At 39.3% G+C, this 24,608-nt stretch overlaps 1 protein-coding gene across 1 annotated transcript in view; it reads left to right on the forward strand.

Moving 5' to 3' along the window:
* The first annotated feature begins 3,968 nt into the window (after positions 1–3,968).
* CD96 (CD96 molecule) overlaps positions 3,969–24,608 on the forward strand; it is a 30,717-nt gene continuing 10,077 nt past the window's right edge. The window contains exons 1-7 of the mRNA XM_032219783.1: positions 3,969–3,978; positions 4,604–5,026; positions 9,865–9,977; positions 11,499–11,724; positions 21,190–21,236; positions 22,976–23,066; positions 23,513–23,695. Of these exons, the coding sequence (XP_032075674.1) occupies positions 3,969–3,978; positions 4,604–5,026; positions 9,865–9,977; positions 11,499–11,724; positions 21,190–21,236; positions 22,976–23,066; positions 23,513–23,695 (1,093 nt within the window). The remainder of the gene's footprint in view (positions 3,979–4,603; positions 5,027–9,864; positions 9,978–11,498; positions 11,725–21,189; positions 21,237–22,975; positions 23,067–23,512; positions 23,696–24,608) is intronic.

The following is a 24,608-nucleotide window of genomic DNA, read 5'->3' on the forward strand; positions in this document are numbered from 1 at the left end:
TGAAATTTGCATAGATTTTGCAAGCTCATAAGGAAATGCAATGCCAAGAAAGAGAGGGAATTCACACAAAATCTGCATTCTCTCTTATATGACAGATACCGCTACACTTTCATGATTGTTGCAAAGAAATGTTGGACAAAAAGATAATCACTAGCACTGAGGTTGTCACCTAGTTTGAGTGATGAAACATTTGCAAAAAATAATAATAATCTGCAACCAAGCTCAGAGAGCACCAAGAACCACTCAAAAAGATAATACTGGCAATCCAAAATGTATTTTGCAAAATTCCCCTTTGCTCATTTCTTTTATCTCACATCCTCTGCATCATAGCTTAAGCAAGATAAATTATTCTTCTCTTATCTTCACTGACTTGTAAATTCCCAGTGGTATGACAAGTGTCAGCATATATGGTCCACTCAAAGCCAATGCAGAAGAATAATGGTTTTCAGCATGCCTCTCGGAGGATAGGAACTTGTGACCTCCGAACTACTGAGACTGATAGATCAAACCACTTGTGCTCATGGCATATATCATGTTGTGTGTATGCTGTCATGTCCAATTGTGATGAATAGTTATAGGATCAATAGAACTGTGATGAAGCTATTTTTCTAGTGAGTCATGTAGATAGGGTATATATGCTGACTTCTTGCTCTCTTCTAGATAAGAGAGAAGGGGTGCGGGGAGGAGATCTGAAGAAAGCAATACAGAAAACAGACAATTGTGTCAAAGAATTAATACTAGTGATAATGGTTTAAAATAGGCCAGCAGGTCAAAGATTCCCTATTTCTTTGTAATAAGGCTTTAGATTGTTTAAAGCACTTCACACTTGCTATCTCAACTTTCTTTCAACAACTCATAAAAACAAAAGTTCTTCCAGATTTGATCCCAAACCTATGCAGTTGTTCAGGTATTATATTACCTCTGCTCCACAAAAGTAGATCAATGTAAAGAGTAAAGAATCCCTAATAATCACGTTTGTACACTATTGATAAGACATCCTAAAACTTCTAAGAAAATGGACTTCATTATAGTTTCCTGGTAAAGTTTTGATTTAATTACTGCTATGAATAGTCAGATTCATCTACGCAAAGTTGTCTAGTTTAGATCTCACTGTAGAATCAGGTATCTAATGCTGAATTTCTAGCCCATAAATGAAGAATGAGGGAAGGAGCACCAATAATGATCAAACACCCACTGTTATCATGCATATTATATCACTAATCAGTCTACATATTTTTCAATGAGTTTTAAATTCTACTGTCAATTGTCCGTGGTTGCTATGGAATGTTTTATGGAGAACTGAATTCTTAAACTCGGCATGCCCATAATATTTGGGCAGTAGGACAAGTTAATATAGCATGTTTTATTCTTTTTTTAAAGGCAAAATACATTTACATTTTTAAAACACCCTCTGTGGGTGGTTTCATTTCCTGTATGTATATTTCTTATAAAACCTGCGAAAAAGAAAGTATAAAAAGCATACTCACTGTTGAAGGAATGAAACTGTCCGTTGTTGAATACTGAGACAGACTGTTATTAACAGTATTTATTTTTTTATACAATTGGAAGATGGGATTTCAGATGTCTTATTTACTCATCCTAGCATGTATCCTCAGTGGTAAGTTGTTTCCATAAACAACTGGTTTTATGAATCTGGTTTTTTCTTTTTCAGTTCCTTGTTAGAGCACAAGGCAGTGTACATGGTTATTGCTTTTGTTTAAATACAAAATTATATTGGCTCAAAGTTGCAGGATCTTTGTTCTTATAAGGTGTTTGTTCTTCTAAGAACCAAAGTAGTTTACCGGTAGTTCCATTATGGGTTTTCTAAAAAGTGAAGAATTAAAAGTTTGTTGATACTATGGGATTAAACTATAAATATTCTTAATTAAAGATTGAAATAATTATCAGCTCATTAGTGGACAACCAAATAAGCGAAGGAAACCTAGACTCAAGAGACAATCAGGAAATCCTGTCTGTAGGCTTGTCTAGGAAATCTAAAGGAGTTTGGGAGAAAAAGAAACACACACACACAGGCAAAATTACTTCTGAATTAAAAAGAAGCTACATGGAGAAGTTCAGGAAGTCATCAGAATCAAGCTTGATCTTGGGGAGTATTTACTTCAAGTATTCAAGTATTCAGTAAATACTTGAATTATTTGTTCTTTTTGGTGCCCCTCTCAATGCAGCTTCTGCCCTAAATGTTAGAGAACATGACTTTCAAAAGAATATGAACTGTCCATCTGTGTTAACTGCAATATTGTAGTGAAGCTTACATGATGTCTCCTTCCCGCAATACAGTTTAATTGAGCATGAACAGGATCTGATCTAAATCAATGCAAGAAAAATGTTTGTGATGCTAACAGTCTGACTATCTCCTGCTCATGTATGAGAAGACAAGCAGGTAGTGTAACCAGATGATTTTCTATATAGGATATTAGCAGGGGTAGGCTTCAAAAATTTCAGCAATGGGTTCTCTGCACGGTTGCTGGGTGGGCAAGGACATTATGGCCATGGTGGGCGTGGCCTAGTTGCCTCCTGCACCATGATGTGGGGGGCGGGGCGTTTTCGCCTTCCCCAGGCTCCGGAGGCTTCCTTGAGCATCTGGGAGAGCAAAATCTGCCTTCTCCAGGCTCTGGAGGCCCTCCAGAGGCTGCCTGATTCCAGCTTTCCGGAACTTTCAGGAGGCCCATTTTTCCCCTCTCTAGGCCTCTGCGCGGGCCCTGCACTTGGAGGTTCTCCAAACCGACCATAACATTAGCTACAGGTTCTCCAAACCCTGGCAAACCTGTAGCAGCCCATCTCTGGATATTAGCCTAAATACAAACCAAACAGTCAGACGTCTGCCAGCCAGCATTAACAACTTTGGCCTGATAATAGACCATTCTAACTTGAAAAAGAAAGTGCAAAGAGTGGCAACACATTTTAAAATTTAAAAAGCTATTAATAAAAGTTACCTATTAAAATATTTATTCTTAATGCCCTGTGTGTTGCACTTTGATCATCCCTATGAAGCAAAGATACTTACAAGGAAGAATTGCCTGTGCCAAACTTTGTCAAAAGTAGAGCAGCTTCCTAAAACAAAGATGCTGAACAAAAGACATCATTCTTTGAATTTCTAGGCCTCTTTATCCTGCTCTTTTTATATCTTTTTGTTTAGAAATATACACCTGCTTGTTTAAATTTCAAGTCAAGGTCTGGTCCCATCAAGTTAGAGCTCAGAATAAAGCAGAATGTTATATTAAGACTCCAAAGCCAGTTTGGTTTAATTAAAAGAGACTAGACTAGAAGGCAGGAGATTGTGAGTTCTAGTCCTGATTTAGACTGTAGGCAGGTTGCGTGACTTTCCGAGGTGGCGCAGTGGTTAAACGCAGCACTGCAGGCTACTTCAGCTGACTGCAGTTCTGCAGTTCGGCTGTTCAAATCTCACCGGCTCAGGGTTGACTCAGCCTTCCATCCTTCCGAGGTGGGTAAAATGAGGACCCGGATTGTTGGGGGCAATATGCTGAGTCTGTAAACCGCTTAGAGAGGTCTGAAAGCCCTATGAAGCAGTATATAAGTCTAACTGCTATTGCTATTGCTATTGCTACTTTCAGCCACTGATTCTTTCTCAGTCTAAACTCACCTCCCAGGAAGAAGAAGTGGTAGGTAACTGCATTGATCTATTTATACAAATAACAAAGGTGGCATTAAAAAAAATATGGAGGAAAAATCCTATTATTCCAGGGCTGCATGCAATTCTTTCAAAGATCTTGGTTGTGGCTCCAGAGGGACTGCCATCAAAGTTAAAGTCTAATGTGATAGAACGGGGGGGGGGGGGGGATTTTAATGAATTGTACTGAATTTTTAATTTTCAGTTTTTGTCAGGTTTCCACCCATTGTTGTCAGTGCAATCTTTCATAACATGGGGTATTTTAGGCCCTGGATTAGAAGTAGGGTAATCCATGTTTAAAAGTATGTTTAAGGTACCCATGTTTAAAGGTATGGGACGCGGTGGCTCAGTGGCTAAGACACTGAGCTTCTCGATCAGAAAGGTCAGCAGTTTGGCAGTTTGAATCCCTAGTGCTGCATAATGGAGTGAGCTCCCGTTACTTGTCCTAGCTTCTGTCAACCTAGCACATAAAAATGCAAGTAGAAAAATAGGGACTACTTTGGTGGGAAGGTAACAGTGCTCTGTGCCCCTTCGGCATTTAGTCATGCCGGCCACATGACCATGGAGATATCTTTGGACAGCACTGGCTCTTTGGCTTTGAAACGGAGATGAGCACTGCCCCCTAGAGTCGGGAACAACTAACACATATGTGCAAAGGGAACCTTTACCTTTAATCCATGTTTTGGTCACACTTTTACATCGTAACTGGGTCATTGTAACTTTGGGCCATTGTCATTTATAGTTATTTTTTTCTATACAGAGCCAAAAACTTCAATATACGGTACTTACTTATAAATATTATATGATATTTACTTATAACTGTTTTAAATTATAAATCATAAACAAGGATATGGAGCATTTTTTTCAATGAGAGCATCAAACAGGGGAAGGCTAAGTTAATGCAATGACTATTATACATGACTGCAATAATATTCCCACTGTATTGATTTGTAGGATGTTCTGCGGTTATAATTACAAATGAAGAAACTGTCTCTGCTTTGGCTGGTAGCAATGTGACTCTAAAATGCAGCATCTTGCAAGGAAAAGAAACCCATGTAACACAGATTCAGTGGTCTAAGACTGTTGATGGTCTATCAAGAATAATAGCTGTATATAACCCTCTCTATGGTACAAAATATTCTGAAGCGGCCTATAGCAATTCAGCAAGTTTTGAGAAAGGGTCCCATGATTGCTCAACCAACTTTGGCAGGACTTCCGAACAGGTTAATTCTGTAGGAAACAACCTAGAATGCAACCACTGGATTCTACAACTGAAGAATGTCACTCCTGAACTCTCTGGCTCCTATGAATGTATCTTTACCACATTTCCAATTGGAACAAGTAGCTCAAAAATACGCCTTTTAGTTAAGAAAAAAGGTAAGTACAGTAATAGTTTTTTTTTTAATGAAAGAAAAATATAAACAAAAGCAATGTAGAGTAACCCTAAATTGTGAGGGAAAATCTGCATGTGGCCCTCAAAGTTGCCATTAGATAAGTCAAATTATCAATGTATTCTTAGCATTTTTTATTTTTTTATATATTTCATTGCTGCTGATATTAATTTTCCTTAAAGTTCACTTGACGTCTTGTGACTGGTCTCAGTAAATGCAACACTTGGATACTAAAAAATTTCAAGCTCTACTCTTTTATTATTTTTTATGGTCCTATTGCTTGCATGTGTGTTTGTGTTACAACTGTTTTGTTGTAAATGATATAAGCTGATAAGGATTGGAAATGATTCTTATGCAGAAACTATAGAAAAAATGCTACAAATGTGGTGGGACATTAAGACAAAACTGGGGCCAGGGGTCTAGTATTAAATAGTTAGAATGCAGTACTGCAGCATAATACAGCTGACTGCTGGTGCCTAGCAGTTCGGCAGTTCGATTCCCACTGGGTCAAGATTGACTCAGCCTTCCATCCTTCTGAGGACATAAAATGAAGGCCCAGATTGTTGGGGCAAAATGCTGACTCTGTAAACTGCTTAGAGGGGGCTCTAAAGTACTGTATATAAGTCTAAGTGCTATTGCTATTAAGCAAAAGAGTTCTTACAGTCTGGCAATATCATGTGGTAGTGGGAATGTTGTAAAATTTAAGATCAAAATTTATAGTCATTATAACCAGGCATCCAATTAGATAATTGGGTAAAATGGCTATTACGAATATCCCCAGGAATATCAACTCTAGTTCTCACCTTCATGTCATCAGCAAAAAGATGAACCTTACCTCAAAATCCTTCTGTTATATATCACTTATAAACACACTGATCAGAACAGGGCCTAGGACTGAGCCTTGTGGTACACTACTCTGGTCTCTGTTCAGACAGTACCCCATTAAGTGCCCCACTGGGATTTACTCCTGACCTAACTGCTAGTGCTTATCCATTGGATCACCCAGTAGTTAAGCCCTAGGCTGTACAGCCTTTGTACGAACTCGTTATGTGGAACTGTATCAAAAGTTTTGCTAAAATAAAGACAGTTTAAGGCCACAGCACCACTTTCGTCCAATACATTTGGGACATAGTTAAAAAAGTCAATCAGATTAGTCTGACAATTTTAATTGAGGAACCATATACCATAACCAAGACAGTTCTACACACCAAATGGAAACAACACCTGTCTATCTCAGAACTAAGGGTTTTTTAAAAAAAATCTAAATATAGTAGAGCTGAGGTAATCTGAATACTATGGCAGATGTTTTCCAGAAGTTACTTGCTACAACAGAGAAGACGTGCTCCCTAGTTAAAGTTGCTTATGAAATGAGACACAAATGTAAAAAGTTTCCAGAAGTTGTGAATGCCCCAACACTGGAAGTCTTTAAGAAGAGCCATTTGTCTGAAACGGTATAGGGTTTCCTGTCTAGGCAGGGGGTTGGACTAGAAGACCTCCAAGGTCCCTTTCAACTCTGCTGTTGTATTTGTATAAGCTTTAGATTATTTAGGGTAACCATAGAAGAATACATGGACTAGTCCAGAGTTGTTTTTCACGCAACATTATTCTTTTGTGATAGGTCCTTTATTTGATATTGTTGTTGGTTTTCTAGACTTGGTTGTTCAGTTCTTCCACTGTGTTTGTGAAGTGGTATGTTTCTCTGCCATTTTTCTTTTGCTTTGTTCTGTCAATGTTAATTGTGTGCATAATTTATTAGAAGTATTGAGATAATTTGGTACGTTTTTAATGTTTTTAGGATCTCTCTTTCTTCTACCCTGATGATTCTATGCTCATTTGACCAGGAGTGTAATACATTTTATTGCTTCTCATCAATTGGTCAGTTGTTTTGGGTGATGCTCTAAGTATACAAATAATTCTAGTGGTTGTCATTCTCTGTGTTGTAATTTAGTCCTCACTGGAGAATGTTCTGTTCTGAAGTAGTTAAGGTATGGCTGAAGATATTTACCTCCCAGTCTAGTTCAGTTTCATCTTTTCCTATTCAGGCTGGCTTCAAAAATTGATTTACAGTTTTGTTTTTCTTTATTTCAATTTGTTTTTGTATATCAGTTTTGATGGTGGCTGTTAATGTCTTAATGAGTTTTATAGATGTTCATTTTAATTTGTACTTTAAGTTATTGATAGTGTGCTGTTATTTATGCAATCTAAGATGACCATCTGCTCTCAACGGATGTTCCGGTATTTAGTCTGTTTATTCTATTTCCTTTCATGCTGCTAGTTTATGAGAAGTCTGTTTCTTATGCTAGTAGGCAGGACTATGCTAATAGGCATTCATTTAGAAAAAAAAGATAAATGCAATTTTGTTGTAATATGTATACATTATGCTGTGATTGCCAGAAACAGCTTGATCGATTGGTGTCTATGAAGATTTTCAGTCATCCAGGTCATGGTTGTCCCAAAGATGTTTTTTCAAGAGGCAACTGGACTTTCAGTCAGAGTTGAAGAAACTTCTTGGATGAGAAGCAAAACATTTTCAAAGAAAAACAAAAAAGTCCTCTTGAAAAAGCACCTTTGGGACAAGCTTGATAGATTATAAAAAAGAACATCAAGTTGATGCCAAAAGCTGGGCAAAGATTCTAGTGGGATTGATAAGTGCTCCAAATATACTGTTGTGGCCCACTAGCAGCCAGCAGAGCTGGCAGCAGACTCAGACAGTGATGAGGTTGGTGAGGTACATGGACCAGTCCTGGAGGCTGGGAAGGCTCAGACAAAGGCTCTGTGTCAGAGGCAGAGATGGGGCCGACGCTGTCTGGCAGTGATCAGGTGTTTACAGTGCTAGATGAGGCAGAGGAACAGCTAGAGCCTCTTCCCAGTGTGCACATACACAGAACGGCCAGAAGAAAAGAACAACTCAGAAATCAGGGTAGACCTGGGAGTAAAGTCACAGGTAGAAGGTGATTGGCCCCTCCCATAGGAAATAAAAGAGGAGTTAAAGGGGAGTGGGCTTTTGCAGGAAACAATTCGTTTGTTCAGTCATTAGATTCATTTCAGGAATGTGATGATCTGTCCCTGAATCTCAGAGACTTTGTGCCCAGTCTTTCCTTGCACAGCACCTCATTTGGAAAATATTTACATGGCAGCTTTCCAAGATAGATAAGGTCTGTGGTCATAAATATTCTTTGAAAGAATCTGACTTCCCACTTGACTGCTTGTCAGAAGATCACAAAAGGTGATCACTTGACCCCAGAACACTGCAACTGTCATAAATACATGCCAATTGCCAAGCATCCAAATTTTGATCAAGTGACCACAGGTTTGCTGCAATTGTCATACTTTTGAAAAATGGTCATAACTCATTCTTTTCAGTGCCATTATAACTTCAAACAATCCCTAAAGGAATGGTTGTAAATCAAGGACTACTGCCCATCTGGATTAATATCCATCACCAGATTTTTATGGACTGATAACTAGCCAAATGTAAAGGGAGAAAGCATTACTATAAAGTCAACAACAAATAAAGACAACCACAAGATTTATATGACATTATGAAAATGCAAGGCTTTTTAAATATTGAGTCATTTAAGCAAGCACTTCCTAACTTTAATGTAAGCCAGTGGTCTTCATTATTTTCCATTTGTCTGCCTGGAATGTTTACTAACTAGATGAGGTTTCTTTATAGGTTTCTAAACTTATTTTGCTTCCAAACCAGTTTAGCACAAAAGCTGGATCAAGCTTAAGTAGCTTTTCGATAATATTGTTAGGCATAGAAATTCTCTGATTATTATTTTTTAAATCATCTGTTTCTTATACAGTTTAATGAAAGAGAATTATCTTTGAAATTCCTTTGAAAGAGGACATGAATTTCAGAGGATACTACCTTTTCACTATTTTATTACTGTATGTAATAAGAATGTTTTCCCTTTTAGATGTATACACTCCCCTGGACTTTCCATTCAGTCCCAGGGGAAGACATTATAAGCAACATTACTGTCACCACAAAAGGGGAAATCCTACTTTTGATATCTTATTGAAGAAACTTTCTTTCCACTTAATTTCTTTAACTGCCAATTTGGTTGGGGGGGGATGAAATATTGTGTGTACTAACAACAAGAAGCATAAAATTGGAAGCAAATATTTCTTATAATTTTACAAATATGCTAGAGGAAGGGAAGGGATTTTTGACATTGCCCAAGTTCATTCCTATAATACTAACTAGACTCAAGGCCAGGGGCTGGATCCGGCTTGCAGGATACTTAGATCTGGCCAATGGGGCCAGGCTGGAAATAGCAAAGGACCAGCGTGCAGTGCTTCTGGCAGCAAAAACAGGCTCCTGGCCTCCTGCAACCTTCTTCCAGTGAAAATAGAGCTCTGGAGGGCAGAGAGTTGCAGGAGGCCATGGCAGCAGAAAACGGAGCTTGGGAACCCCTTTTCACTGGCAGAGCGCTCAGGCCACCATGGGTGCCCCCAACAGTAGTGATGTCAAGCTGGCCATGTCGCCCTGGCCCACTCCCCCCCCCAAGAACATACACAACCCTGATGCAGCTCTCAATGAAATCAAGTTTGACACCCATGAACTAGACAAAACTAGAGTTACTCCAAGTATAATATCTGAATAGTGTTTTGGGTTCTAATGCTGTTTAATAAACTCTGCCTTCTATGAACTGCTTTCCATCTCTCAAAAAAGATCTATTCTTATTTCAGAGAACTATTCTTTTATATTCCTAATGCAGATGAATGTATTAAATAATAGGACTTGCAGAATTTTACATGCACTGTACATTGGAATTGTGTACATATTCTTCTTATTTTTTTTCCTGCTTGATAAAGATTACAAGAATTCTGTGTTACAAGCTTTACATAACCAGACCTTAGAAATTCCATGTGTGAACAGTATGCCTCGTTATATAAACCTGACACATTCTTCTGTAACATGGTTATTGGTAAGTAACGATTTCTCAATTAAATAATAAGGGTAGACCTAAGACCAAAGTGGCTTCCCCAACCCTGTCAGAATATATGTTATTTATTATTTTGCTTTTTAAAATGGCTGGGAAATTATTATTAAAACTTAGTTTGCTCTGAAGGCTGTGACTTTGGAAATCTGTAATCTTGAGGATCTCATGTTCCTCACAGATTACCCATGTTCTGGTAACAGTAATTTTAAACTGCAGTTATGTGTTATGGCAGGAATAAATATGCTTACTGAAAATATTTTATATAAATTATCTAGCATGCATATTAAGTGCTATATGGACATGGCTGTTCCTAACAGATTTTTATTTTGGAATATCCAAATTTATATAAACTTCTTCATTGAATCTGCTTGGAATTTAAGGTTTTTTTTTAACCCTCCCAATTATTTAAATGGTCCAAAAAGTCCAGCTCCATTATTAGCATATAATCATACCACTGCCATGATCTAGTCGTCCAAAGGGGGAAGAGGATGCCAACAGCTTCAAAAAAAAACCAAAAACCCCAGGGCAATAAAGTCCCATCCTTTGTTTTAATGTGCATCAAACATGCATCATACTTACATAAAAATGGATGGAACTTCAGTTACTTTGGTCATACCTGCTAATCTGACACATAATATTTGCCCCTGCCCCAGATGCCCCTGTGCATGAGCTGGCAATTGTATAATTTCTGCCTTTCCCGGGTAAGTATTTTTGGGTGTAAACACTGGAATATTTTATTCTTGCATTGCAGTTCCGCAAATTTCCACTTTATCCCAATACAGTTTTAATATTTACATGAAATTGCTGAATCAAATCATTCTGTCATTAGGTTTGATTTGTCCTTTGAACTTTTAGAACTTTAGTAGTGCAAAATATGTCTGGGAACTTTCAAACTGGGGCCAAGTATTAATATTAGTCATCACTTCGGCCTCTACAGCTTCTGAAGCTTGAGATTTTGGAAACTGTTAGATCAGCACTGACTATTTTGTGTTTGTGTGGTCTCTGGGTTTGTGGGCACGCTCACAGAGATACTCACACTGAGACTCAGGTTCTCAAGGAAAAAATCTTTCTGCATTGCTTTAATCAGAGATGGCACTATTGTTAGAGAAGCTTGCTATTTTATTTCTATTTCTAAGTAAACATTCTTTATAATTGCTGCTGAGGAGGAGATATTAAAAAGAAAAAAATGTTTTCTTTTTTCATTCTGCAGTCCCAGATCTATTTTCTATCAGAATTAGGCAACAAAAGGGATATGAAATGAAATTTATAACAGAAAGGGACTGTTCTTGACACAGATTGTGAAATATACAGTAGATGATGGGAAAGAGAGATGGGCTACCTAATAGCCAGTAGCTCTTATAAGGAAGGAAGGAAGGAAGAATCAGTGATTCACCTATCCCAGTTGTACAATTGCTATTACATCAGCATCTTCTATTACATTAAAAAGAAAGAAACGGTGATAATTCATGCTTTTTCTTGGCAATGCATCATATCTCCCATTTCTAGCAGAAAGAAAATGGAAATGAAGAGATCCTAATCACAAAACCATCCTATTACCTTCAAGGCTATACAGCCCCTCTCACTGTGTACAAGGACAGAATCCAAATGAGTTCCAAAAATGCGTTATTGATTTCTCCGGTGACAGTTATTGATGATGGCAAGAAGTTTGTCTGTTCGATTGCCGCTCTCTCCGGAAGAATTCAGGAAAGTGCCACTCAAGTGAAAATATTTGGTGAGGAGGGGCTACTGTAATGGACTAAAAACATAATCTAAAACCTTTTTTTTCAAGTGTTACTTGATAAAATCAACTTGATTCCTTTAAATGCTTATTTGCTTGAGTAACTATTTAACATTTTTTCTATTTTGTGCAAAGGAACTTCTGTGTCACAAATTGGTAGCAGACCACAACATGTTTCTTATTCATGATGTCATGTAATCACCTAAGACCACCGCCCTATATATCCATCTGTTAGGCTTCTTCTGAGGCCTAAAGACATCTTTTCTGAAAGGCTTTACAATTGGGATTGTAGTCTACACATGCATGTGTTCTCATAGAATACGATATAGATGCACAGGTTGTGACAAATGTACCACCTATGATCTTTCCCCAGAATTTCTAAGACTTCTAGAATTTCCACCAAGCATCCAACATTTTCTATTCATGGGGGTTGGGGTGGGATTTATTAGCATTTAAAAGGTAAAACGAATGCCTCAAGAAAGGCCTTAAAGTACTCATTTGACTCCATAATGTCTTCTCTAAGTCGGCTAATCTTCTCCTTTTACTATCAAGTTCTATTTTTAGGTGGCACCTGATTATATGAAATGTGTAGATCTGTGGCATAGTGTTTATACAGGTGTTTATAATCCACACAATAATTTTGTAAACAAGACAAGGGAGTAACTGTTTAGTGAACGGCCAGAAAGCATAAATCCACTTCAGCTTTTATGTATATATAAAAGAGTTTGAGTTTGAGTTTCATTTTATTTATATGCCGCCCTATTCCTGGAGGGACTCAGGGTGGCGCACAAACCCAAGGAGGGGAAAGGAAAAACACACAAACTACAAAAGTACAGGGCATTTAAAACAACCAACAGCCACACGATTTGAGAGGGGAAGGGAACTCATCGACCCCAGGCCTGCCGACACAGCCAGGTTTTAACAGCTTTTGGGAAGGCCTGGAGAGAGGTGAGGGTCCGAATCTCTGCGGGGAGTTCGTTCCAAAGGGCCAGAGCCGCCACAGAGAAGGCCCTCCCCCAGGTAGTAGCCAGATGACATTGGCTGGTAGACGGAACCCGGAGGAGGCCTACTCTGTGAGATCTAATGGGTCTTTGGGAGGTAATTGGCAGCAGGCGGTCTCTCAAGTACCCAGGTCCAATACCATGAAGGGCTTTATAAGTGATGACTTGCACCTTGAAGCGTATCCGGAGACCAATCGGTAACCAGTACAGCTCGCGGAGGATAGGTGTAACGTGGGTGTACCGAGGTGCACCCACAATCGCTCGCACGGCTGCATTCTGGACGAGCTGAAATCTCCGAATGCTCTTCAAGGGCTGCCCCATGTAGAGCGCATTGCAGTAGAAAGCGTTTGAGCTATGTTGTCTGCTTCTAGAGATTTTCAGTTCTCGTGAATGACTTCATTCTCAGTGACAAAATAAACAATTCCTATTCATAAAAGCAAAACAAAAAATATATTAGGTATAAAATTAAAGGTTTAATTTATCAATTTAATTTGTTTTTCAGGGCTCCATCCTAAGCCCAATGATGTCCAATGTCTTTAAAAATCAGCTGGTAGATGGGATGAAAAAGATGTTTATAAAATCTGTAGATGACACCAAGCTAGGGATACTGGCTAATAACTTAAGAATAAAATCACAATTCAAATGATTCTCAAAAGCTTGAATAGTGTATCAAATGCAACAGGATTATGTTAGATTTGGCCCAATAATAGATTTAGGTTTTTGAATCACAAGTATAAAAAATGTACATAGTTCAAGTACATGAAAATCCATTGGTGGCAGTGCATATAATGAATATCTCATATGGACCACTAGCTTAATATGAGCTAGCTAAATAGGCCAAGTTAATCTGGGGATGTATTTATGGAAGCAGTGCATCCAGATTTTGTACAGTTCAGTTCTACTCTGCCTGCCCCCAAGTTAAGCAAGATGCCAGCTTTTAAGTGGAAAGAAAAAGTCAATCCTGGCACATTGCCCTGTTTTCCTAGGATACTAATTGCTGATAACTAATCTAGGACTTCAATAGGTTAGATCAGTGGTTCCCAAACTTGGCAACTTTAAGACTTGTGGACTTCAACTCCCAGAATTCTCCAGAGCTGGCTGGAGAATTCTGGGAGTTGAAGTCCACAAGTCTTAAAGTTGCCAAGTTTGGGAACCACTGGGTTAGATTACAATTGGATTACTGTGTCCAACTCTGGGCAAAAGCTGAAACAAGTTCCGAGGAAATCTACCAATATATTAAGAGATTGGAAACCAAGCCTTATGAGAAACAGTTGAAAAAGGATTAGGGCATTTTTAACTTGTAATAAAACAAAATGAATAAGGAACATTACAGTGCTTTAGATAACTTTATCTAAAAAGCTGCCATGAGCAAGAGGATGCATATTATTTGTGTGCTATAAATGTCTTTTAATATTATTATCTATTTCTGATTTCATTCTCACAGTGATTAAGAACTTTATGTTGATTTTTATTGGTCCTATTACTTGTTTTTGTTTTCTGTTAGCCATCATTTGAATATTACAATGTTGCTCCATCTGATACACATCTTGAAGAATTTGATCATGACAACAGTGTATCTTGATTAATTTACCCAGTAAATACAGATGCAACAGTTGGGTTTTTTTGAAGAGGGAAGTAATTTATTCATAGACAGAGAAGGATAAGCAGTACAGTGTTTTGATTATATCTTAACAATTCTTTCAATCAACTTCCAGAATGAATTCAATTAGCTCATACAAATTGAAACCAGAGGTTAATCATATAGATCACTACTAACAAATGGAGCTAAGCCTGTAGCCAAATTGAGCTTAGCTGTGTTTTTATGAACAATGATTGCACAGGTTAACCCCCCAAAAAATCTATTAGGCAAATGGAGTGTTATGGTGTACCCAGGAACTTAGAGAAAGAAGGAAGAAATAGAAACAAACTGAAATTGGAAGGAAAAAAGCAAAAATGCTGTCAACACTTACCCCTTGTTGGTATTCTTCATTTTGAATTGAAAAATCATAGCTATATAAAAGAGGAAGGACAACTATGCAAATATCTGAGCCTTCCATAAAGGCTTTAGCAATATTAGGAATTTCATTTTTGGATAGTTCTTTCTTGGGACTGTTGACAGTGCAATCATTCAGATATAAAATTTGTAACATGTTTACTAACCTAAAGCATGTACCAAATATATTGAGTGGTTCTCCTTCCAAGGGGAGCAATAAATGGGCTTCCAGTTTACAAAAAATTGGGAAGCAACACACCAAGAAATATCCATTAGTGGGCAGCCACTAATTCAGCAATAACTTTCTAGTCCAATGCAGATGTCAACATATACTGTAGTTAACTCTAATAGATACTACAAATTCATTATAACTTTCATAACAACTTTTAGTGGAGGCTGAGATACAAGCTCTGGGAAATCTTGCAAAAGTATAGAAACCAATGGTCTTGATGAGCCATCAGGGTGGATTAATGTGGTTGGAAGTTAATAATATATAAACCATCTGCAGCTAAGAAGAATATGAGGCAATCATATTTATTGTGTGAAGTCATTTCGTTTCAGTTTGAACAGAGGCACTGTGGTTTATAAATCATGGTTTATGGCCTAGAGATAGTATCTAAAGTTCTATAAGAGACATTTTTCCTCATAACTCCACAAAAACCTGTAATGCAAACTTTAAACAGCTAGATCTTTTTTCCTCTCCTTGCAAGGTGGAGAGATTGGAGAGGAAGGGACTATAAGAAAGCAAGCATGCACATAATGGAAAAAACACTAGCTGGTTGTCTAGTGTGTTCACAGCTGCCTGTGCTAGCGAATTCCTTTCACTATGTATTCTCCATTGTATGCTGCTTACTCTCTTCTTTCCTGCCCAATGAATGTAAATTAAACATTTTTTTTTTAATTTTATTTATAGGCCGCCCAATCCAGGAGGACTCCAGGCGGCTTACAGAGAGGGGGAAAAAGGAAAATAAAATAAAATAAAAAATAAAATAGACAAGTTAAAAAACAACACAGATACATTCATTTCAGTCGGGGTTGGACCTTAACAATGAAGTCAACAGCCCCAGGCCTGCCGGAATAGCCAGGTCTTGACAGCATTTCTGAAGGCCATGAGAGTGGGTGAGGTCCGGATTTCTGGGGGTAGTTCGTTCCAGAGGGTCGGGGCAGCCACAGAGAAGGCTCTCCTCTGGGGATCCGCCAGCCGACATTGTCTGGCTGATGGCATCTGAAGGAGGCCCACCCTGTGGGATCTTACCGGCCATTGGGAGGAGTGTGGCAGTAGGCGGTCTTGCAGGTATGCTTGCCCTAAGCCATGCAAGGCTTTAAAGGTAATAACCAACACCTTGAATTGTGTCCAGAGACCAATAGGTAGCCAGTGTAGCTCGCTGAGGATAGGTGTAACATGGGTGTATCTAGGTACACCCAATATCGCTTGTGCGGCTGCATTCTGGACTAGTTGCAGTCTCCGAATGCTTTTCAAGGGTAGCCCCATGTAGAGCGCGTTGCAGTAATCCAGACTTGAGGTGACTATGGCATGAGTGACGGTCTGGAGTGCCTCCCGATCCAAGTAGGGCCGCAATTGATGCACCAGGTGAACCTGGGCAAAGGCTCCCTTGGTCACAGCCAACAGATGGTGTTCCACTGTCAGCTGTGAATCCAGGAGGACCCCTAAATTGCGTGCCCTCTCTGAGCGGTGTAGGTTTTTGCCCCCAGGATCAAGGATGAACTAACTGGGCTGTCCTTCGTGGGGAACATCCATAGCCACTCGGTTTTGTCAGGATTGAGCATGAGTTTGTTTACCCCCATCCAGATCCTAACAGCCTACTTCCATTCTTGCTAATTATCTCAGAACTTGGGTGAGCATTCCAAAGGTAAAAAAGAAAAAACTTAAATAAAATCATAAATACAATCACTGTCATGTGATTTCCACTTAGTAACTGCATCAATTATCAAATGCATTGAGGATTATCCGTATTGCTATGCCTATATCACTCTTTTCACTTTTATGTTTTGTTCTTTTCTTTCTACCCCAATCTGTACAACCCAAAGTGGCCTACAGGATACTGCTAGCAAGAGTAGAAACATAAAACATATCATCCAAGAGAGAGTCTTGAAAAAGCCAACAATCAATTAAACTACCAAAACATCCTACAAGAGGTCTACAACCCATTCTAAGCCAGGCCTTAGAATGGAGCCAGATTTTACGGTCTCTTTTAAAAAGGACCAGAGTGATGATAATTTTTACATCATCATAGATAGCTGCAAATACCTATCTTGATTTAATATTCTCAGTACCAATTAATGCAAGCATTGTAGTTTTGTGATCTCTCTCTCTTCTTTTTTTCTTTTTCTTTCTTTCCTTCTTCAAACTGGAAACATACTTAATTTTTTAAAAAAACCAAGATTAGGTTCTGAATGCCAGTTTTAATGTCACCGAATTTCCTTTAAGTTTGTGATATAAATAGGGGATAAATTAGTGACTAAAAAATGGCTGTATGAAAAGCAGACCCAATGGAATGAAGAGCTAAGAAGTAGACCAACAATTCATTAATTTCACTTTGGATAAAGAGAGTAATTGAGATCACCCAGAAGAGCCTCAGACAGCTGCTCCTTGTGAGCAGATTACAAGACTGTGATTAGTGTCTTTGAAAGGATGCTAAGTGTGCATATATTTTTCTAAGCGCTTTTAGAAATTGCTTGTTAACTGCTTTTCAACTATTAGGAACTTTAGAATCAACAAGTTTGACAGCACCAGATGACTTTCCTTTAATCTTTAATGAATGACGTTTGTATTGTAATGTTTAGTTTTTAATATTGTAATTATAATGGTTAACAAAATCATTATAAAATTCTGATATAAATAGACGAATGAACCCTCATACATGAGACACACAGAGACAGGAATCAGGACCCTGGTCTCAGGCTGGTGTCGCTAAATGCCAGGTCTGTTGTTCACAAGGCTCCCCTCGTCCGGGACTTAATTTTAGATGAGAGGGCAGACCTGGCATGTATTACTGAGACATGGCTGGGCACGGAGGGAGGAGTCCCCCTCATTGAGATGTGCCCAGACAGGTTTCAGGTGCTGCATCAGCCGAGAGCCCAGGGAAGGGGTGGCGGTGTGGCTATTGTTATCCGGGAGTCTTTAGCACCTCGTAGGATCCCTGCTCCGGAGCTTGTCGGGTGTGAGTCCCTGCTGGTGAAGCTGGACCTCAAGGGTCAAGTGGGTCTGCTGCTAACGTACCTGCCTCCCAACAGCGTTGCAGCAGCCCTCCCCTCGCTCCTCGAGTCAGTAGCCGAGCTGGCAATTGAGTTCCCCAGGCTCATGGTTCTGGGGGACTTCAATTTGCCATCGCTCGGTGAACACTCTGATGGAGCGCAGGAGTTCATGGCTTCCATGACAGCCATGGGCTTGACCCAGGTAATTCGGGGCCCAACCCACTCAGCGGGTCACACGCTCGACCTCGTATTCCTCTCGGAGCAGTGGACGTGATCTTGGTCGGAGGGGTAGTGAGATCATACCCCTGTCGTGGTCAGACCACTGCCTACTGAGGCTAGACTTCCGGAGGCCAAACCCCCACTGTAGGGAGGAGAAACCGACCAGGTGGTTCCGCCCCAGGCGTCTCCTGGACCCCTTAAGGTTCCAGACAGAGCTTGGGGTTATTCCTGATACTCTCACCCACAGTTCGGCGGAGACTCTGGTTGCTGCCTGGCACTCGGTGGCATCAGAGTCCCTTGACCGAATTGCGCCACTACGGCCCCTCCGGGTCAGCGGATCCCGGAGACCTCCTTGGTTCACCGAGGAGCTCCGGGAGAAGAAGCACCGGAGGAGACGCCTAGAGCACCTATGGAGGTCCGATAAGTCCGAATCGAACCGAGCACTCCTGACAACATGCACCAAGGAATATATCAGGGCATTAAGGACAGCTAAAGGATCACATATTGCCACCTTGGTTGCGTCCGCCGAGTCACGCCCAGCCGCCCTGTTTAGGATAACCCGCTCCCTCCTAAATAGGAGGGACGCGGGCGAACCCCTACAGGGTAAGGCTGAGGAATATGTCCAATTCTTGGCGGACAAAATTGCTCGGTTTCGGTCGGACTTGGACTCCATCTCTGCAGATCCAGCCGAGACACAGGGGGAGAGCTTGGCAGACCATCTCTGGGTTGAGTTTCAGGTTGTTGCCTCTGGGGATGTGGACAAGGCCATACGAGCTGTGAGTACCTCCACCTGTATACTGGACCCGTGTCCCTCCTGGCTGGTTGCCAACAGCAGTGAGGTGACACGAGCCTGGATCCAGGTGGTTGTAACCGCCTCCCTTTGGGAGGGGCACTTCCCCGCCGCACTTAAAGCGGCGGTGGTGAGACCCCTCCTGAAGAAACCATCCTTGGATCCAGCCGTTCTTAACAACTACCGTCCAGTCTCCAACCTCCCCTTTCTTGGGAAGGTTGTTGAGAAGGTGGTGGCCTTCCAGCTCCAACGGATCTTGGAGGAAGCAGGTTATCTTGACCCCTTCCAGTCCGGCTTCAGACCTGGTTACAGCACAGAAACCACTTTGGTCGCATTGACCGATGATCTCTGGAGAGCCAGGGATGGAGGCCATGCGTCCATCCTGGTTCTCCTTGACCTCTCGGCAGCTTTCGATACCATCGACCATGGTATCCTTCTGCGACGACTGCGGGAGGTGGGAGTGGGAGGCACTGTTCTGCGGTGGTTCTCCTCCTACCTCTCAGACAGGTCGCAGTCGGTGTTGGTTGGGGGGCAGAGATCGTCCCTGAGGCCCCTAACTTGTGGGGTGCCGCAGGGTTCGGTCTTATCCCCCCTACTATTTAACATATACATGAAACCGCTGGGCGAGATCATTCGGAGGCACGGGATAAAATACCATCAATACGCGGACGATACGCAGTTGTATCTGTCCGCCCCGTGCCAACTCAATGAAGCGGTGGACGTGATGAACCAGGGTCTTGAGGCCGTTAAGAACTGGATGAGAGCTAACAAACTGGTACTCAACCCGGACAAGACCGAATGGCTGTTGTGTTTCCCTCCCAATAATTTGGCCAGTGTTCCATCGCTCAGGCTGGGGGGTCAAATTCTACACCCCTCAGATAGGGTTCGCAACTTGGGAGTCCTCCTGGACCCACAGCTGACTTTTGACCACCATCTGTCGGCTGTGACCAGGGGGGCATTTGCCCAGGTTCGCCTGGTACGCCAGTTGCGACCCTACCTGAACCGGGAGGCCCTCACAACAGTCACTCGAGCCCTTGTGATCTCTAGGCTGGAATACTGCAATGTGCTCTACATGGGGCTGCCCTTGAAGAGCATCCGGCGACTTCAGCTAGTCCAGAATGCGGCCGCGCGAGTGATAGTGGGTGCACCTCGGTACGCCCACATAACACCCATCCTCCGCGAGCTGCGCTGGCTACCTGTTGATCTCCGGGTGCGCTTCAAGGTGCTACTTACCACCCATAAAGCCCTTCATGGTAGTGGATCTGAGTACTTGAGAGACCGCCTTCTGCCGATTACCTCCCTTCGTCCCATCAGATCGCACAGAGTGGGCCTCCTCCGAGTTCCATCCGCCAGTCAGTGCCGACTGGCGACTACGCGGAGGAGAGCCTTCTCAGTAGCAGCTCCGACCCTTTGGAACGATCTCCCCGTAGAGATTCGCACCCTCACCACAGTCCAGAGCTTCCGCACAGCCCTTAAGATCTGGCTATCCCGCCAGGCCTGGGGATAAGATCTTCATACACCCCACCCGAATGTTGAATGAATGTTGTGTTTTATTGCTATTTTTATTTGTACTCACATATTATTTTACGTTTTGTCTTGCACCCCCTTCCCATGAGTTGTAAGCCGCCCTGAGTCCCCTCAGGGAAAAGGGCGGCCTATAAGTGACAATAAAATACTAAAAAAATACTAAAAAATACATAGTATATATGTATGTATGTGTATATATATATGTGTGTGTGTGTGTGTGTGTGTGTGTGTGTGTGTGTGTGTATATATATATATATATATATATATATATATATATATATATATATATATATATACACACACACATATATATATATATATATATATATATATATATATATATATATATATATATATATATATATACACACACACACACACACACACACACACACATACATATATGTATATATTCATTTAAAAGTAGATGCTAGGCATCCAAAGCAATAATACAATAAGACATGGAAACCACATGATAGACTGATTAGAGATATTTTTGAAATTTACTAAAATAATGTATATTAATCAAACAGAATATGAAAGAAATCCGGATATCGCATACTCTTTAGTTATAGATTTCATCTATGGTCTATTATTTGGAACACAAATTGATATTTTCAACTATAAAATAAACTACTGCTTTTTGTACAGAAAGACTTTGTGCTGAATTAAATCCTGTATAATTTGTCTTTTTCCCCCCCTTGGTGCTGCAGCAAAACCAGAAATCTCTATTGAGTTCCATACAGATTCCAAAGGAAAGGTGGGTTAATTTATGTAAATGTTTGTGTTATTTTATATTATGCCTTGCAAAAATTAGTTTTAAAAGTTTTAAATGAATTTACAAGTAAATTGAGAATTTGTATATTTTGCATAATAATTTTTATGCTTTTCTGAAACTTGCCCTCTAATTTCTTAATAGTTTCTTCCATTGGGGGAAAAAAGTTACTGTTTTTCTTTCTCAATCTTAGGATGTTTTTGAAATTTGATGTTTTGAAATTTGATGTGCAAGAAAAGTCAAGAATTTGTACTTGGCTGAGAAAAGAAAATAGGAAGAAATAGAAGTCCTTCATCTAGTAGTGCCCTAAAAAGAAAAGAGAAAAGTGAAAGAGAGGACTCTTATAAGATGGTTGCAAAGCTTCCTTGAATATGTTTTCTTCCTATCTGAAAACAGCCTCTTTAAATGGCCACCAATGTATTTAAGAAATATTTTCTGAGTTTGAATAATAGCCAGAAAATAGTGGAAAATTAATTTTTTGTTTGCTTATTTGCTTCCTAAAACAGACTTATAATGCTATAGGTAATCGGAAGAATGGTATAATATTCTTGGGAGATGTGTCCTATTTCTGATAGAATTGGGCTGATAAGAACTCTTTCTAATTTACCCCTAAATTCTTCTTAGTAAAATTCTGAGCTAAGCATCTATAAAATAATTCTCCAGAGGTAGCTGTGACTGATATTTTAAATTCTGCTTTAGTATCCAATGAAAGTTTGTTATTCTTTTCTCACACTCCTCTTAATCATTGGATTGTCTTCATGAAGAACTTCAGTATCTATGAAGATAAATGTAATTGTTTATATAGTCCAGGGATTGAAATGTGGTTTTAAATTATGTAAAACTAATGGAAGTGTTTTTGTGCTCCAATAACTATATTTTGTACCTCAGATATCTCAACAAAATATTGCACAGATTTAGTAAGCATGTCTGTTACAGTTTTCTTGATATTTCATCTTTACCTAAGCAGTAACATCTTACTTGATAAAGAACGAGGCTCTTGTGATTTTCAGCTGTCAGCCGGAGCCAAACCACATGGTAGACAGAACCACAGTAATGTTTTTAATTTCCTTCCTGTTATAACTATTTAAATATGGTATTTATGTGGCTTGGTTATACATCCAATTCTGCATGCTATAGTCAAGAGGATTGTGGAACAGGTGTTCAGATTTAATATCTGCAAATTTTTGTGTCATTCTAACTAGTACTCTTCATTATTATATATTTATGTATGTCTGAAAACATTATACATTGTCATCAATCATTACAGCAGAATTGATTGTGGTGAATAAACTTCAGAAGGGAAATAGAAGTGGAGGTAACCAGATGGAGACGGATGAACAAGATAATAATATTCTAGCCTTCCAAACTTGTTGGGATTACAAACTACTTTTCATTAATTTTTTTTTTAAAAAGCAAGTCCATGTCTTGGATACAAACAATTTAAGCATTACAATAAAAGCTATTATGCAATGGTTAAAAAAATACCCTTTAAAAATCCTTAAAATAATAAAACAGTTCAAATTCCAATATCAAACAATTCCCAAAAAATCAACTAGTAGTTATAAGTACTCCAAATTAACCAAAGTGGTGTGACCATGAAGTCAGATCAAATGAGATCTTCTTTATCAGGGGGATTAACCCAAATAATCAAATTTAAGACAAGGTGAAAACAGTTATACTATTTGTTTGAACTGCTGATTCGATTTCTATTTATTTTCACTCAGGCACGCTTCACATGTGTGATAAAGAAGGCATATCCAAAGCCAAAACTTATGTGGTACATGGGTGGAAAGATTCTGAATGAAAAATCTGAAGGTAATGCAAAATAAATGTTCTAACTGCAACTAGTATAAAACAAATGCCCAACATTAAATGTAGATGTCAAATTCTTCAGGAATAGTATGGGAAATTATAATCCTTCTATTGGTTATCTCTTCCAGACAGTGTGGTTATTGGAAGGGGCAAGGAATACTGTAATATAAAACCTTTTGAAAAGCTGCAATTTCCATACTTCTTTTTTAGAACATATCAATTTTTTATTTGGGGGGATTATAAATTTCTAAATATTTGTAATCTTTGGATGCATTTGCTATATACTTCCTGCTTGTTAAGGCATTTTACAAATAAAAATAATATATTATCTTGATTATGTAATTAAGCATTTTACAGCTTGTTTTCAGGAACTTATTTACTTAATTATTGCTAGAAGAAGGAACATAAGGGAAAACCTGTCCTTTTTATCATTTTTTTTTCTTTCAAAGGTTTATTAATTGAAAATAAAAATATAAACCAGGTAGGAAGTTTTTATGAAAAGACATCATTTTTGTCACTATGGAATATAACTCATTCAACTTTTAATCAGCCCTTCAAATGCATGTCTGCATACTACTTCACTAGAAATGACAGATGGAAATTTTCCTCTAAAGAAATACTTATTCCTTATGGTAAGTCACTTTGGGAAATTAGGGGCCATTTATAATCCAAGTGGTGTCTCGTGCATATATGTTCAGTCAAACACTTTTGGCAGTGTGAACTCTGCAGAAACAAATAAAAATGCATGCTTCATAGAAAGTATAGTGCATGTGTTTCATCCCATTAAGGGAATTGTTGCATATTCAGCAGCTCTACATTGTTCATTCTGTAACTGAACTGGCAACTATGTAAAGCTGAATTTGAAGAAAGTTTTAATTCTAGAGACCAACAGTTTACTGCAATTTATTTTGCAGTCACTAGCAATCTCAGTCATGCACTTTAAGCCATTGCTCATAGTTATTATTTCATCTCAGCACTTTGTGCAATATCTAAATGTTGAATAGTCTCAATATGTGCTATGTTTGAAAATGCAAATGCAGTTGAGGAATTCACTTGAACATAAGAAAATTTCAAACTTTTCCCCATGTTCCCTAACCTCCGTATTTATAGCTGGAAATCTAAAGGAGGAATGATTAAGTAATTGGCTTGACTTTACATTCATTTCTTTATGTAGAAGTTTTATAGAATAACAGACTTGGAAGGGACCTTCAAGGTCTTCTAGTCCAACCCCCTGCTTAGGCAGGAAACCATACACCACTTCGGACAAATGGATGTTCTTAAGAACATCCAGTGTTGGAGCATTCACAACTTCTGAAGGCAAGTTGTTCCATTGATGTAATCCAGGGCTTATAAATCAGGTTCTCTTAATTGCACGAGTAGCTGTAGCTACTGTATATTACAGCTTCTCTTTGGGTCTCTATCTGAATGCAAACAGATTGAATGCAAACAGATTGGGAAGAAAGAGCAGCTGTGCTATTGTGCACTTTCTTTTTTTTCAAGCCCTTTTGAACTTTCCATGAGTTCAAGATCTGAATAGGTAATTTT

This window comes from Thamnophis elegans, chromosome 6 (assembly GCF_009769535.1).
Source record: "Thamnophis elegans isolate rThaEle1 chromosome 6, rThaEle1.pri, whole genome shotgun sequence".
Taxonomy (NCBI): Eukaryota; Metazoa; Chordata; class Lepidosauria; order Squamata; family Colubridae; genus Thamnophis; species Thamnophis elegans.